Source organism: Numenius arquata, chromosome 5 (assembly GCF_964106895.1).
Source record: "Numenius arquata chromosome 5, bNumArq3.hap1.1, whole genome shotgun sequence".
NCBI lineage: Eukaryota > Metazoa > Chordata > Aves > Charadriiformes > Scolopacidae > Numenius > Numenius arquata.
Window position 1 is genome coordinate 49,078,079 of NC_133580.1, and position 15,102 is coordinate 49,093,180.

At 37.7% G+C, this 15,102-nt stretch overlaps 1 protein-coding gene across 5 annotated transcripts in view; it reads left to right on the forward strand.

The window, feature by feature from the left end:
* Positions 1-225: 225 nt before the first annotated feature.
* Positions 226-15,102, forward strand: part of CTNNA2 (catenin alpha 2) — a 456,927-nt gene continuing 442,050 nt past the window's right edge. For 3 of the 5 annotated variants that reach the window (XM_074148276.1, XM_074148277.1, XM_074148275.1), the window contains exon 1: positions 226-342. In XM_074148276.1, coding sequence (XP_074004377.1) covers positions 241-342 — 102 coding nt within the window. In that variant the 5' untranslated portion in view covers positions 226-240. The remainder of the gene's footprint in view (positions 343-15,102) is intronic. The other 2 variants (XM_074148273.1, XM_074148274.1) reach the window with 1 other exon arrangement.

The following is a 15,102-nucleotide window of genomic DNA, read 5'->3' on the forward strand; positions in this document are numbered from 1 at the left end:
CTTCGGGGTATAGGGGAGAAAAAAAATTTGAATATAAATGTTTACGCACTCTGTGGATGTGGCAGTGGTGCACTTGGGAGTTTTTGGGACTAGAGGAACACTAGCAAGGTTATGGAGAAGTATTTTATATGTAAACGGAAACGAGGTATATGCTATTCTCTAAATAGATTATATGCAATAATTGGATATTACACTAATAATATTCATGGATGTTGTGTAATTTTTTCTGTTCTAGGGAGTATGACTTCTGCAACATCACCTATCATTTTGAAATGGGACCCCAAAAGTTTGGAAATCAGGACTCTCACAGTCGAGAGGCTACTGGAGCCACTTGTTACCCAGGCAAGTATCTTCAATTTGGTTTTGCTTCTTCCTTTAGCCTGGTGCTATATTTACTCATTTTATGTAATTATCTTAATAATCCTGATAATAAAAACTTGAACAGTTTTTGTTTGTGATCTCTAGTGGAAAGCTCTGTTCAAACATGTTTAGAAGTTCTTGTTCTAAATAATTTACAGTCTGGAAGTATGAGCAGGGATACAGTAGCAACAACTAGTTGTGTTTGTCTTTTAAAAGCAGTTTAGGAATTTATGAAACAGTCAATTTAAGACAGGGATCTGACTGAATACATACTCTTGGTTTGTTATTATTCCATGGAAGACAGGTTCACATTAAAAACAAAGAAAACCAACCAAACCAATGAAAGAAACTCTTAAAACCTGTTTCATTTTGTGCTGCGATTGATTAGGAATGTATGCTCAACCATTTACCTTTCAACTGAGTAAAATTTGCCAATAGCAGCTAAAATATTTGTCCAGTGGTCTGAAAAGAGCAAGATGAAAGTGATGCTAGGAACATGTATAATGTATGTATTAGTGGTATCCAGCTTTTAACCAGGTGGACCAGTTTCTTTATTGTCAGAGAAAATCTTTGTATATCTATGCATATCACGATTCCTGTGCCTGTACAAATTTGCATGCACTGTGAGTGCAAGGACAGGGGCAGGCGCTGTGCAATCCAGAGATATATGGCAGTAGACATCAAACTTCTGTCACCACCAGTGCAATTTGCTGAGCCCATTGCCTGATGCCTTTTTATCCATGAATTGCCATTAATAATGGGAAGTTGGTTACATAATTTTATTCTAGTAAATTTTATTCATGATCTGCTGCAAATTACTGAGTTGTCTGTGAGTGAATTTCCTCTTTGCCTTTCACTTTGCTTTATTTTCCAGCACCTTGCAGAGAATGCATCAGCCAAGAAGTGACAGTACCATTGTAGTTTCATAGCTTCTCAAGGTGCTTTGGTTAACTTTGGGTTTAGCTAGATTTATGTTTGATAGCACGCTTCAACAAATGTAAATAAAGAAATTACAAGTTGAATTACAGGACATGGATTTCTTCAGTGGTGGAAACTAAGGATCCTTACCTGTGTATTTTGATGAGGAACAATGTATTTCTATTTTAGCAGTATGTCAAGGAGACTAGAGAAAATAAAGTGAAGTCCAGGAGAGATAGAGAAATGTTGGGCTTTTGTTTTATTCAACTTTTATGAATATTTCCATCCTGATTTCTTGATTTCATAGGTTTCTAGATAGTACGGACATATAAAACAAACTTTTTGAACTCGTAATTTAATTTCTTGTATTAGAGAAATAATTAGTTTTACTTATTTTCCTCTAATTAGAATCCAGTAAAGTATGTTTGACTAAAGCATGTTTTTGTGAGCCACACAAACATAATCACAAACACTTCAAGTGATGAGAAATGTGCTACCTTTAGATTGTGTTTATCTATTGCATTTTTAGCTTAAGTTATTCAGCTGCTCATTCTGTTTTTCTCAGATAAGTTAACAATCATCCCAGTTTAAAAGCTTTTCTTTTTTCTGCTTAGAGTCTGGTCAAGTCAAGAATAGTATCTTGTTTACCTCTGTTTGGGCTTAGATTTCAATCTTACTATGCAATAACAACCTCCACAAGATACCATGTGCACATTCCATATGCAAAGACTTGGATCTCCTTAAAAAGTTTCAAAGCACTTTCCTTCGCTAAGAGAACATTTAATTTGAAATTTTATCTTGGCAAGCGAATAAATACATAAATATTTACTCCCTGTTCAGTTTGAACTCTGGAGTCTACTGTAGATTCATAAGAACCGCTTAATACAGAAATCATAGCGATGGGACGTTCTTCCATAAGTCACAAAAAAATCAGGTCAATGTATAGAAGAGAGAGATTCAGTGGCCACAAAATGAAACAGAACTGTGCTGCACAAGTTCCTGGGCAACCTGATCTGACTTTGAAGGCAACCCTACTTTGACTAAGACCTTGGAGTAGATGGCATCCTGAGGTCCCGTACAGCCAGTTTTATTTTGGCATTCACACTTGAATAGTGGATCCTCTTGTTCTACAAGCTGTGTAAGATTTTTGGAGAATGCTTGGAAAACCAGAAAGTGTTATACACAAGTCTTAGGGCTCCAGAAAGGCTAATCAAGCCGCGCGCGCGTGTGTGTGTGTGTGTGTGTGTGTGTGTGTGTGTGTGTGTGATTTAGGTTCTGAACTCAATGTATATATAGACATGTGAGTGACAGAGTTTCAAATGGTGGCACATCAACTGATTTCTACTGAAATTTTGGGGAGTAGTCTAGAAATGTGATGTGGATTTGAAAGAGAGCACCTCAGTGAGTCAGGAGAATCATGCATTAAAACTGAATTTTAGACAAGCTCATTAGTGTTCCAGATGAGAAAATATGAATAATATGAATAACCTGTGAATTGATTTAGAAGAAATTATAAGACAGGAAGGTTGTCTGAGCTGGAGGAAAAAAAGAAAAAAAAAATAAAATCCATTAACTGATCACGAGAACGCATTAGAAATGACAGAATAGCACTTATTATAGGAAGCCCTCAACTAGCAAGCTAATTAAAACTTTCTCTGGCTGTCAGAGATATAAGACCATTGGAGCTTGCTGGGTTACCCATTTTCCCAGGGCTTGTTTTCATGTTTGAAGAGTAACAAATATGCCCTGCCACAAGTCTTTTATCACATTACTATTATCAAGATTTTGTAAGATAGAAAAAATTATTAGAATTTCCATTCTCAACAGTATGGAATTTATTAATTGAAATATGTTTCTTTTCTCTGGCTTCAATGTCACAATTAGATAAAAGTATAACGTAATTGTAGTATTGCTAGTTTTGTTTTCTGAGAGTTTGTAACAGTTAACCATTTTTTACTATAATTCTATGAAATTTTTATAAGGAAATGTATAACTAAAATATATCCTCAAAGAATACTGCCTTTTATTCTCATCTTCATGCATAGTAACCAAAATTAATTGCAATTTTATTTGTCAGACACTGGATGGTTTTCATAAGAAAAAAGAATTACATTTTTAGGAAGGGCTTAACTGCCACTACCTGATATTTTATGTGCATCTGGAAAATAGTGCTTGTGGAGGTTGCCCACAAGGACTCAGGGGATATTTTTTTGGTTTCTGGTGGTTTTGCATAATAATTAAATACAAATACGAGTACAAGTTATATATGTTAAGAAGAGAAAAAAACACCAAAAAACAACTAACCATAAACCGGCAACATTAATGCAATTTTTTTTTTTTGAAAACGCCCAAAATACTCATGTATGAACACATGGATGAAAAGATGAAGGAGGTGTGTATAATTTTTGAAGATAAGATTTGCTCTTTTGATGAGATTTCAATTTTCTAGTGTCAACCTGTGGTTCTTCTTGGTAGTTTTTCCTAGGTATTTTAAATAGCAGTGTGACTGTTTTACAAATGAACCTTTATTACACAAGCCATGCAGTAGTTGTGCTTTTTAGGATTTTTGAACTATTATATATTTTTTCAGACGTGTAACGATAACACAAATAATGGTGAGTGTTCCTGTTGCAGATTTTTCATGACTGATTATGTTTTCTTCAGCATGACACATTTTTGTCCTTCTGGAATTGATGTGAAAAGACAATTCTGAATTGCAGTGCATGTTTGGTTGGGTTTTTTTCCCCCAGTAAATTTAAGGTGCCCATTATAGTAGCTTAGAATGAAACAATAGTATGTTTTAAGGCAGAAAAAGCTAATTGATTAATGATTTTGCATTTTTTTTTGTATATAGTATCACTCAGTAAAATTAAGTAACCCATACCTATAAAATAAACAAATAATAAGATAAAATTCAAAATAGTTTTCATTAGTGCAATTTAATAAGAAAATCATAATAAAGATGGCTTGTGTTATACTTCCATGATTTCTTCTTAAAGAACTTGTGCCTAATCTAATACCTTGTGCAGTATATTTGGAAAATGGACTGGTTTCCATGTTGCTATGAGAAATATAAATATATTCCCAACCATTCCAGATAATCAGATAGTATTTATATTCAGTGAACCTTGTTCTTATTGCATATGTGGTTTGTTCATCCATTAGATTCTGTAGGCAACATTTGCTGCATTCTGGCCATCACTGTTTCTTCTTTGTCATCATATTCAGTAACATCTGTGCCCCTCTGTAAACTCTAGTTGGGATTTTCTCAGTATGGAGACTTTTTGTGCTGATTACGGGAACTTTTAACTAAATTTTATCTTATCTATTTTTATTCTTCCTTGCTGGAAAACTGTAAACTATTTATAGTATGTAGTGTCCTGTAAGGTCAGGACCTTGTCAGTCTGTTTGTCTTTCAGTGATTTTATTCCCTGTTAAAAGGTGTTTACACATGTATTTGTACTTCTGAGTTTATGCAGATGCAGGTTAGGATTTGCTGGTGGGAGAATGAAGACTCCAAGGGCTTTAGATCTCATCCATACTTCCATGTTCTGTTTTTACGGAATAATGGTGCTTAGAACTCAAAGCAATGAAACGCGATGGCTATTTTTTCTTCTGTTCTGCCACAAGCCATTATGGAGAGATGGTGAGAAATTTGTTATTGGATTCAATGATCTGAAAGGTCTTTCCCAACCTAAACAATTCTGTGATTTTCTGTATTGTAGCTGGAAATTGAAGTTATGCTGGGACTGTCATAAATTTTCAGTCAATGTTGACTGGAAAAGCTTGTGGCTAAAATGAACCTACTCTGCTGTGCAATTCTTTGTATTAAATGCTAGATTTTCCATCCATTGGGAAGCTCTTTGGTCTTGTTCATTATTAGCAAATTATTAGTGGTTCAAGATTACAGAATCACAGAATTGTATGGGTTGGAAGGGACCTCCAGAGATCATCTAGTCCAACCCCCCTGCCAAAGCAGGTCCACCTAGAGCAGGTTGCACAGGAACGCATCCAGGTGGGTTGTGAATATCTCCAGAGAAGGAGACTCCATCACCTCTCTGGGCAGCCTATTCCAGTGCTCTGTCACCCTCAAAGTAAAGAAGTTTTTACACATGTTCAGGTGGAACTTCCTGTGTTCCAGCTTGTCTGTTGCCACTTGTCCTGTCACCAGGCACCACTGAGAAGAGCCTGACTCCATCCTCTTGACACCCGCCCTTTCGATATTTTTAAGTGTTGATAAGATCCCCTCTCAATCTTCTCCAGACTAAAAAGACACAGGTCTCTCAGCCTTTCCTTAAAGGAGAGGTGCTCCATTCCCTTTATCATCTTTGTAGTCCTCTGCTGGACTCTTTCCAGTAGTTCCCTGTCCTTTTTGAACTGGGGGGCCCAGAACTGGACACAGTACTCCAGATGGGGCCTCACCAGGACAGAGTAGAGGGGGAGGATGACCTCCCTCAAAGTGCTGGCCACACTCTTTTTAATGCCTTCTTGGCCACAAGGGCACATTGCTGGCTCATGGTCAACTTGTTCTCCACCAGGACTCCAAGGTCTCTCTACAGAGCTACTTTCCAGCAGGTCAGCCCCTAGCCTGTACTGGTGCATGGGATTATTCCTCCCCAGGTGCAGGACAGTACGCTTGCGCTTGTTGAATTTCATCAGGTTCCTCACTGCTCAACTCTCTACCCTTTCCAGGTCTTGCTGTGTGGCAGCACAGCCTTCTGGTGTATCAGCCACTCCTCCCAGTTTTGTATCTGCTGCTGTATTTTTTGCTGCAGGTACACTCTGTCCCCTCATCCAGTTCATTGATGAATATATTGAATAAGACTGGACTCAGTACTGACTCCTGGGGAATACCGCTAGTTACAGGCCTCCAACTGGACTCTGTGCTGCTGATCACAACCCTCTGAGCTCTATATTCAGCCAGTTCTCAATCCATCTCACTGCCCACTCATATAACTCGCACTTTCTAAGCTTACCTATGAGGATGTTATGGGATACAGTGTCAAAAGCCTTGCTGAAGTCAAGGTAGACAACATCTACTGCCCTCCCCATCATCCACCCAGCCAGTCATTCTATCGTAGAAGGCTATCAGATTGGTCAAGCATGATTTCTTCTTGGTGAATAAACCAGAAACTGGTTTTGACTTTATGTGGTAGGGACAAAACCATTTTCATTACAGTTTAACTTAAAAAAGCCATTAAAACTCTGACTGAGCTTTAACTTCAGGAGAGAGAAAACTGCTGAAAAGTTTCCACCATCATCACTGATTAGAGTATAATAATAATGGGGCTAGTGTCTAGTCTGAAAAGAAATATAGTATGTAAACAACAATAAAAAAAAAAAGACAGCTGAATATCAAGGCGGAGTAAACATTTAGTAAACAAAGTTTTGCTTGTATTTTCAGTTGTGGCTCCCTTTCAAGAATGAATTGCAGTGGAGAGATCAGGAGAGGGGGGAGCTGGATGAATCTTTTCCTATAAGTGTAGGGCATTCACCAGGGAAGAGATTGCATAACTGAAGCCTGGGAAATTCCCTGATACTGTCTTCATTCTGTCTACTGAAATAGCAGCCTGGAGTTTTCAAACTTTTCTAGCCATTTTCCTAACCGTATTCTTTTCTTGCATACAGTTTTCTCGCAGGAGTTTTCAGAAAATGGTGTGCTTGTCTGGGATTTCCAAATTCAAAGCAAGAAGATCAAACTAATATGAATAGTTATTGTAATATCTTTCTTCTACTTGTGTCCTTGAAGATGTATAGCAAGATGCAGTGAAGCAAACCTGAGCCTTTTTCTGTCCTCAGACATACAACTCAGCAGGTTCTTAACAATCCTGTTGATTTAATCAGGGTCATAGCTGTAGAAGGGGAACATCTAAAGGTTTTAAGGGAAAATTGGCTTTGGTTGCATTTTTGGTTGATTCTTTTCAGTTTGCTTGAAAAGCAGTTGTTTTGGGGTTTTTTCAGTATATCTTATGACCTCCATGTCCCTTCCAAAAATTCTTGCAGTCAACAAATATATTAGCAAATTACAGTGCTTTTCATTTATGTCAAAAATGCCAATTAAAGCAGGATAGGTGTATCAGCTTATGTTTTAAAAGATGATTGCACAGTTAATAGCCTGTGGCCTTGTTACAAAAGAAGTAATGGATTTTCGTTTTGGCTGATAAACAATTGTTGGTATCATAAACCTATACTTACTAAAAGGGTTTCACACATTTTTTTTTTCCAGTAGTTATAAAAGAAGACTTCAAAATTATTGCAGTGGGTATAACTGCTAATATAATAATTGATATAACTATAATAGTTCATAAAGTCATAGATTAGTTTGGATTGGAAGAGAGCTTTAAAGGTCATCTAGTCCAACTCCCCTACAATAAGCAGGGACACCTTCAACTAGATGAGGTTACGCAGAGCCCCATCCAACCTGACCTTGGATGTTTCCAGGGATGGAGCATCTACCACCTCTCTGGGCAACCTGTGCCAGGCTTTCACCACCCTCTTCCTTACGTCTCGGCTAAATCTATCCTAACCATTACCCCTTTTCCTGATGCAGCAGCCTGTCTCCATCTTTTCTGTAGACCCCCTTTAAGTACTGAAGGGCCACAATAAGGCCCCAGAGTCTTCTTTTCTCCAGGCTGCACAACCCTGAACAACAGCCTTTCCTCATAGGAGAGGTGTTCCATCCCTCTGTTTCTGTGGCCCTCCTCTGGACTCACACCAACAGGTCTATGTCTTTGCTGTGCTGAGGGCTCCAGAGCTGGATACAGTACTCCAGGTGGGGTCTCATGAGAGCAGAGGGACAGGATCACCTCCCACAACCTGCTGGCCATGCTTCTTTTGATGAAGCACAGGATGCAGTTGGCTTCCTGTGCTGTGAGCGCACATTGCTGGCCCATGTCCAGCTTTTCATCCACCAGTACCACCAAGTCCTTCTCAGCAGGGCTGCTCTCAATCCCTTCATCCCCCAGCCTGCACGGGTACCGGTGGTTGCCCAGCCCACATGCAGGACCTTGCACTTGGACTTGTTGAACCTCATGAGGTTCCCATGGGCCCACTTCTTTCACAACTGAACCTATCCAGGTCTGTCTGGACGGCATCCCGTCCCTCAGGTTTGTCAACTGCACCACTCAGCATGGTGTCGTCTGCAAACTTGCTGAGGGTGCACTCAATTCCACTATGTCGTTGATGAAGATATCAAACAGTACTGGTCCCAATATGGACTCCTGAGGGATACCATTTGTCACCGATCTCCATCTGGACATTTAGCTGTTGACCCCTACCCTCTGGATGTGACTATCCAACCAATTCATCATCCACTGAGCAGTTCATCCATCAAATCCATACCTCTCCAATTTAGAAAGAAGGATATTGTGGGAGACTGTGTCAAAGGCCTTATAGCAGTCCAGATATATGACATCCATAGTTCTTCCACTATCCCCTGATGTAGTCACTCCATCATAGAAGGCCATTGTGTTGGTCAGGCAGGACTTGCCCCTGGTGAAGCAATGCTGACTGTTTTGAATTGCCTTCCTGTCCTCCACATACCTTAGCAGAGCTTCTAGGAGGATCTGTTCCATGATCTTCCCATGCTGACAGGTCAGTACTTTGCAGGGACCTCCTTTCTACCCTTTTCAGAAATAGGTGCAGTGCTTCCCTTTTTCCAGTCACCAGGGACTTCACCTGACAGCCATGACTTTTCAGATATCCTCAAGAGTGGGTTGGCAACTACATCGGCCAATTCCTTCAGGACTCTGGTATGCATCTTGCTGGGTCCCAAAGACTTATGTATGTAGTTCTAAGTCTAGGGTATTTTTATAGTGTGACTGAGTGGTTTAACAGAGAGTTAACTTGAAAAAAAATGTTTTTAATATCATCAAATGTGAATCAAATATATTAAAAATAAATAATGTCAGTCACATACTATATGAGCAGGGAGTTGGTATGGTTTGTTAAGCAGCAACTTCAAAATAGCTGTTATGGTATGCAACTGAATGTGAGCTCATAGTAGCAAAAGTTAATATGATGCTTAAGTGGATCAGCTGGTGGGTATAAAGTAAATTTAGGGAGGCAGTATCATTGCTATAACGTAGTATTAATGATATGATTATTGGAAGGATTCCCTATTCTCAAGGAAGGTGTTGACAAATTGGAAGGATATCAGATAAGAACTATGTGAATAATTCAAGTTTTATCTTTTAATGGCAGATTAAAGACTTTGATTGTATTTCATTTATATGCAGGTTTATTAATTAAAAGAAATTCACTTAAATTAACTGCCAATATAGATTTTAAGACTATTTCTGATAGCACTTATTGCGTAAATAATTTTCTAGATTAATTTAAACTAGATTCCAATATGGGATTCACACCCTGAAACTAAAACATCCCATAATTAAAATGATACTCAGTAAAAATTCTGAAGTACTTACAGGAGTAGTAACTTAAGAGGTATTATGATCTCAACCAATACACATTTCTGTATGTGCAAAAAGTTTTTTGTCTGACAAAATCCTCTGGCTGGAAACTGAAACTATAAATAAATATAAACTATAAATAATATACCCGCTGGAATAGTTCCCCTAGAATGGTGGGCAACTCAGTGCTACCAGAATCTTTGATTAAAAAATGGATATATTTTTAAAGGACATGCTTTAGGTCTACCATTAGTTATAAAACTGGGAAAAGGATTACTGGAAGAATGAAAAACTGTGCAATAAAGGGGCTTCTCACTTTATGAATTGAGGAAGCAGGAACAGGATTGTTTGTTTTCTGTCATAGATCAGAAAAAAGAAAATAGAAACACAACCTTTTAAACATGTATGCTGATAATGACTTCAGAAGCAATTCGGATACTAAGGTTTGTAATCCATCTTAACTTCATTCTTGAGAATGATGTAAAAATCTTATTTGCTTTCTTATTTTTCATTAACTTAATTTGCTGTATGTCATCAATCCACAAAAGTTAGAAAGGTTACAAAATAAGCCTGATTACAAAAAGAATACGCTAAATACAAGGTTTTGCTTTGAGGTGTTAATTAACCTAATTAGAATAGATCCATGTCCTGAAAGGCAATGGCAATTTTTGTTCCATTTCCCCTCAATACATATATTTGAAGATTGACTGATTTATTTGCAGTTCAAAGAATTCAGGGTATGGATAAGTGGATGGATTTATTTATTTATTTATTTATTCTAATGTTAATTTCCTTGGAATATTGATTCCATTGGGTGTGCAAAAAAGCCATTGAATTTCAGCCAAAAAATATAGAAATATATTGCAGTTTTATCTTAAACACATATTCTAAATTACCATATTTAGATTCCTGTTTGGTAAATCAATTTTTAGTATCTCTTTCCACAACCTCATAAGTGGTTGGTGTTCCTGTATATTATATATCTGATAACCAAATGCTCAGATTGTGAAGAAATGTCCTCTTCTTTCTAAGGTCTCTCTTTGGAGACCTTATTGCTCTCTACAAGTACCTGAAAGGAGGCTGTAGAGAGGCGGGGGTCGGTCTCTTCTCCCAAGTTACAGATGATAGGACAAGAGGCAATGGCCTCAAGTTGCGCCAGGGGAAGTTCAGGTTAGATATTAGGAAATATTTCTTTACTGAAAGGGTTGTCAGGCATTGGAATGGGCTGCCCAGGGAGGTGGTTGAGGCACCATCCCTGGAGGTATTCAAGAGAGGAGTTGACATAGTGCTTGGGAATATGGATTAGTGTTGGGTGGTGTGGTGGTGTGTGTGTGGGTTGCGTGTGTGGTGGTTTTTGTTTTTGTTTTTGTTTTTGTTTTTGTTTTTTTTTTTTTTTTTTCATTGGTTGGACTAGATGATCTTAAAAGGTCCCTTCCAACCTCTGTGATTCTGTGATTCTACTTCTGTCTTTCAATTAGATGATTGTGATGTAAGAAATTCCTCTCTTATTTAGTATAATTCTATGTACTACTATAGTCATTCAGTACTCATTGATGGGACTTCTCAAACCTTTTTGTATTGTATAATGGGGTTATTTAGCATATGCAATTCATGCTTAGTATATTCAATAAAAAAGTGTTCAATATTGTGCAGAAGACCTTTGAAAAATACACAAGCAATATTGGTCTGCTGAGTAGAAATTTTCGTTTTTATAGATAGCTGTTTTTCAGAATAAGTCTTTTTTAAAATCTGGTGGATCCTGGAGAAGAAGAGCTATGGCAGAGCTCTGCGCTGCACCCAAGCCAGGTTGGTGCCTCCTGTTGTCCATCGCTTGGCAGCAGCCTCACGTAGCCCCTTGCTCTGTCATACAGCCAAGGAGACTTGTTGACTAGGGTCCCTTGTTGACCAGGGATCTTACACAGCTTTCATGTGGCTCCTGTGACTCCTATGACCACTTTGCTTATCCTGTTTCATATGATCCAACATTTGAAGATTTTCCCACCTTGAAAAGTCTTGACAGCATACAGCATTTTCAGCCCCTGTTCCATTTTTCTGTTTGCTTTTTCCCCCCAAACTTTATCTTGCCTGTCAGCATGTATTTGGGATGGAAGGGGTGGGGAACAGATGAATCCTTGACTCTTCCTTACAGACCTGGACATGTACTTTCTCTGACTTACTAGGGAACGCTTGTTGCACCAAGTCCAGGTCTAACATGATTCCCTTCTCAAAGCAGCAATCAGATTGGGAGTCAATCAACTATTCAAAGTTTGTTTGTATACAACAATATACTGACCTTTCAAATTTTGAAGTCACAAGCTAGCCCTGTGCTTGTGAGGATCATATTATTAGATGTGCACTCTCTCACTCAAAAACCTTATCTGCTTGTACAAATGGTTCAACTGTAATTTTTCAGAGAAAGATTGTGGAGAAGTGAGATTTGCAACAGGAATTAATTTTCCTGTTTCTTTTCATTTTGCTCTATAGTAATGAAAATGTATTGTATCTGCTTATGCTAATAGTAAGTTCTTTTATTAGAAGGTATTCATATGGAAGCATAATGAATCCAGTGTACTGAATGGCTATTGAATATTGAGTTGTTTCCAGGGGATACGTATTAAACTATTCAATTTTTCCCAACGAATTACACATATCTGTACTCTGCACTGCAGAACGATTAAGCTTTTACTACTCTGCTTGAAATACTTTACGTGCCACATAGTTTTTTTTCACTTTTCTGAAGAAGCAATTGGTTCAAAAAACTTGAAGAAAATGAACGTATGAGGCACTGCACATATATATATACACACATTTATATGTGTATATAGAATTTATTTTTTCCCTTCCTGTCTTCAACTCAGTCCATATTCTTTTAATCTGCTTCCTTCATATATTCCATCATATAAGAGATCTTTGAATGCTTCCATGAACCTGTATTATTTATGTTTTTTATTTCTTTTTAAACTGAGGGACTCATTGTTTTCACATATGTGAAATATGATACTGTTGACAACTGGAATGACAATTGGATTGAATGACAATTGGATTAAAAAAAAATTGTGCAGTATTTTTTTCCTTTATAGAAAAAGAAATGGACTTTATTTGAGAAGTTCCTGTCTGACATAACTAAAATACTTTTAGAGTAACTGAAAACATGCAGGTGTATTTTTGGTGTAGTAGTGATTATGATCATTTAGTTAATTTTATAATGTGGCCCATGCCCTGTAAAATAACCTTTCCTTTATGAGCTACTTATGTGAAGAATAAATTAACTGTCAAACAGATATCTTTATTTGGGAATTTCTGAATTCAACAGCATTCTATCTTGCTTGTTCAAGATGTATCTGGATTATATCATTTATTTCCAACCAGAATTGTACGAGACTTTACAGACATACCTTCTCATCCAGAGCATATTTGTAATTGCATTACTGCAAGTATCAAGAATTCAGGAAAGATAATTTAATTGTGTGTATGTTTGGACATAGAACAAGAAAGTCCAGACTGTGAGCTACATCTGTCTGCTTCCCCATGAGGCAGACATCTGGAGACAGAATTTTCTACTTCCTTGCTAGCTTGCTTCAGCAAGTAAGAAGGACCTAGGAACGTTATTTTCTATTGTCATATGTTGGTTGGTATCTTGTTGCTAGAGGCTTTTGGCCTATTGGGGACTTTCCTGTGTTCCTGGCTTGGTTGCCTATGTCAGGTTTTCTAGAGTTTATCATGTGCAGTAAAGCTAGGTAGAAAGCTGCAGTGCCATATCATGGAGAGTGAAAAGTTGGTCTTCTGTTTTCAATCAAGGTAAAATTTAGGTACCTCAGCACTTTATCAAAAGTATTTTATCATCATTCCTCAGCCATTGTTAGTTTGAACCATTACTTGAAATTGAAAAGGACAGACCTGGTTTTGAAGTATGCATAACTGTTGACATGGAAGGCCATGTCTTTCTGCTATTAATATACCCTTTTACACAAATATTATAAATTCTTTGGGCAAAATTATTGAAGTTGTACACATTCCCTTTAGTGCCTGTCAATTTTGTTGGTAGGTACATATCAGTAGTATAATATATAGAATGGACTGATGCAGCTCAAAGCTATTTCTTTTTCTCTCAAAGGGCATATTGTGAGTGCTTCTCTTTGTTTCTGTTTTAGGTTGTTTTGAATATTATGTAGAAAGCACTGAGAGGTTTTTGTTAAATAAAAAGTTGGGGTGGTGTCGTAGTTTAACCCTAGCCAACAACTAGGACCACACGGCTTCTTGCCCACTGTTCACTCAGTGGGATTTGGGAGAGAATCAGAAGAGTAAAAGTGAGAAAACTCATGGGTTAAGATAAAGACAGTTTAGTAAGTAAAGCAGAAGCCACCCACACAAGCAAAGCAAAACAAGGAATTCATTCACTTCCATCAGCAGGCAGGTGTTCAGCCATCTCCAGGAAAGCAGGGCTCCATCATGTGTAACAGTTACTTGGAAAGACAAACGCCATAACTCCAAACGTCCCCCCACTTCCCTTATATACTTTTATAGCTTTATATAGTGAGCATGACATAATATGGTATGAAATATCCCTATGATCAGTTGCGGTCAGCTGTCCCATTTGTGTCCCTTCCCAGCTTCTTGTGATTCCCAGCCTACTCTCTGGTGTGGCAGTGTGAGGAGCAGAAAAGGCCTTGACTGCTTAGCAAAGCCCAAAACCATCAGTGTTTTACCAACACTATTTTCATCCCAAATCCAAAAAATAGCACTACACCAGCTGCTAGCAAGAAAGTTAACTCCATCCCGTCTGAAACCATGACAGGTCGGTTCTTTGTGGCACCAACAAAATTGCAGCAGTTGCATTGGTGTTTAGGGTCTTTAGTCTCCTATAAAAATTGACTTTCTTCTTGCAGTACAAGAGTGTAAATTATTATTACAATCATCATCCCAGAGCTTTTGCAGGTGTTTAAATTTTACTGAACAAAAGTTACTAAGCACTTTGAAATTGAAGACTGGAATTTTGAGCTCAGTGTAATAGTCACTGCATAATATTTTATACATCTTTAATGAGAGCTTAGTAATGCATATGCTCTTCACACCTCTCAGCCTTTTCATTGAACTAAAAATGTTCAAGAGTAAAATTGGTATAATCAAGTTACACAATTGTGTTCTCTTTTCAAGTGATTGGGCCTGCAGTTTTATCTTTAGACTTAGAGAGCACCCTCAGTTAATGTGAGGGATTTTGCATTTTGTGGTTGTGGTTTTTGTGGGGGTTTTGGTTTGGTTTTGGTTTTTTTTTTTCAGTTTCTTTCTTTTCTTTGTTTTGCAACTGTTTTTTTGTTGATTTTGATTGGGTTTGGGTTTTTTTTTGTTTGTTTAACAACCCTTTAGGCTGGATGAGCCAGCAAGGACATTAAATATCTATAGAACATTTATTTTA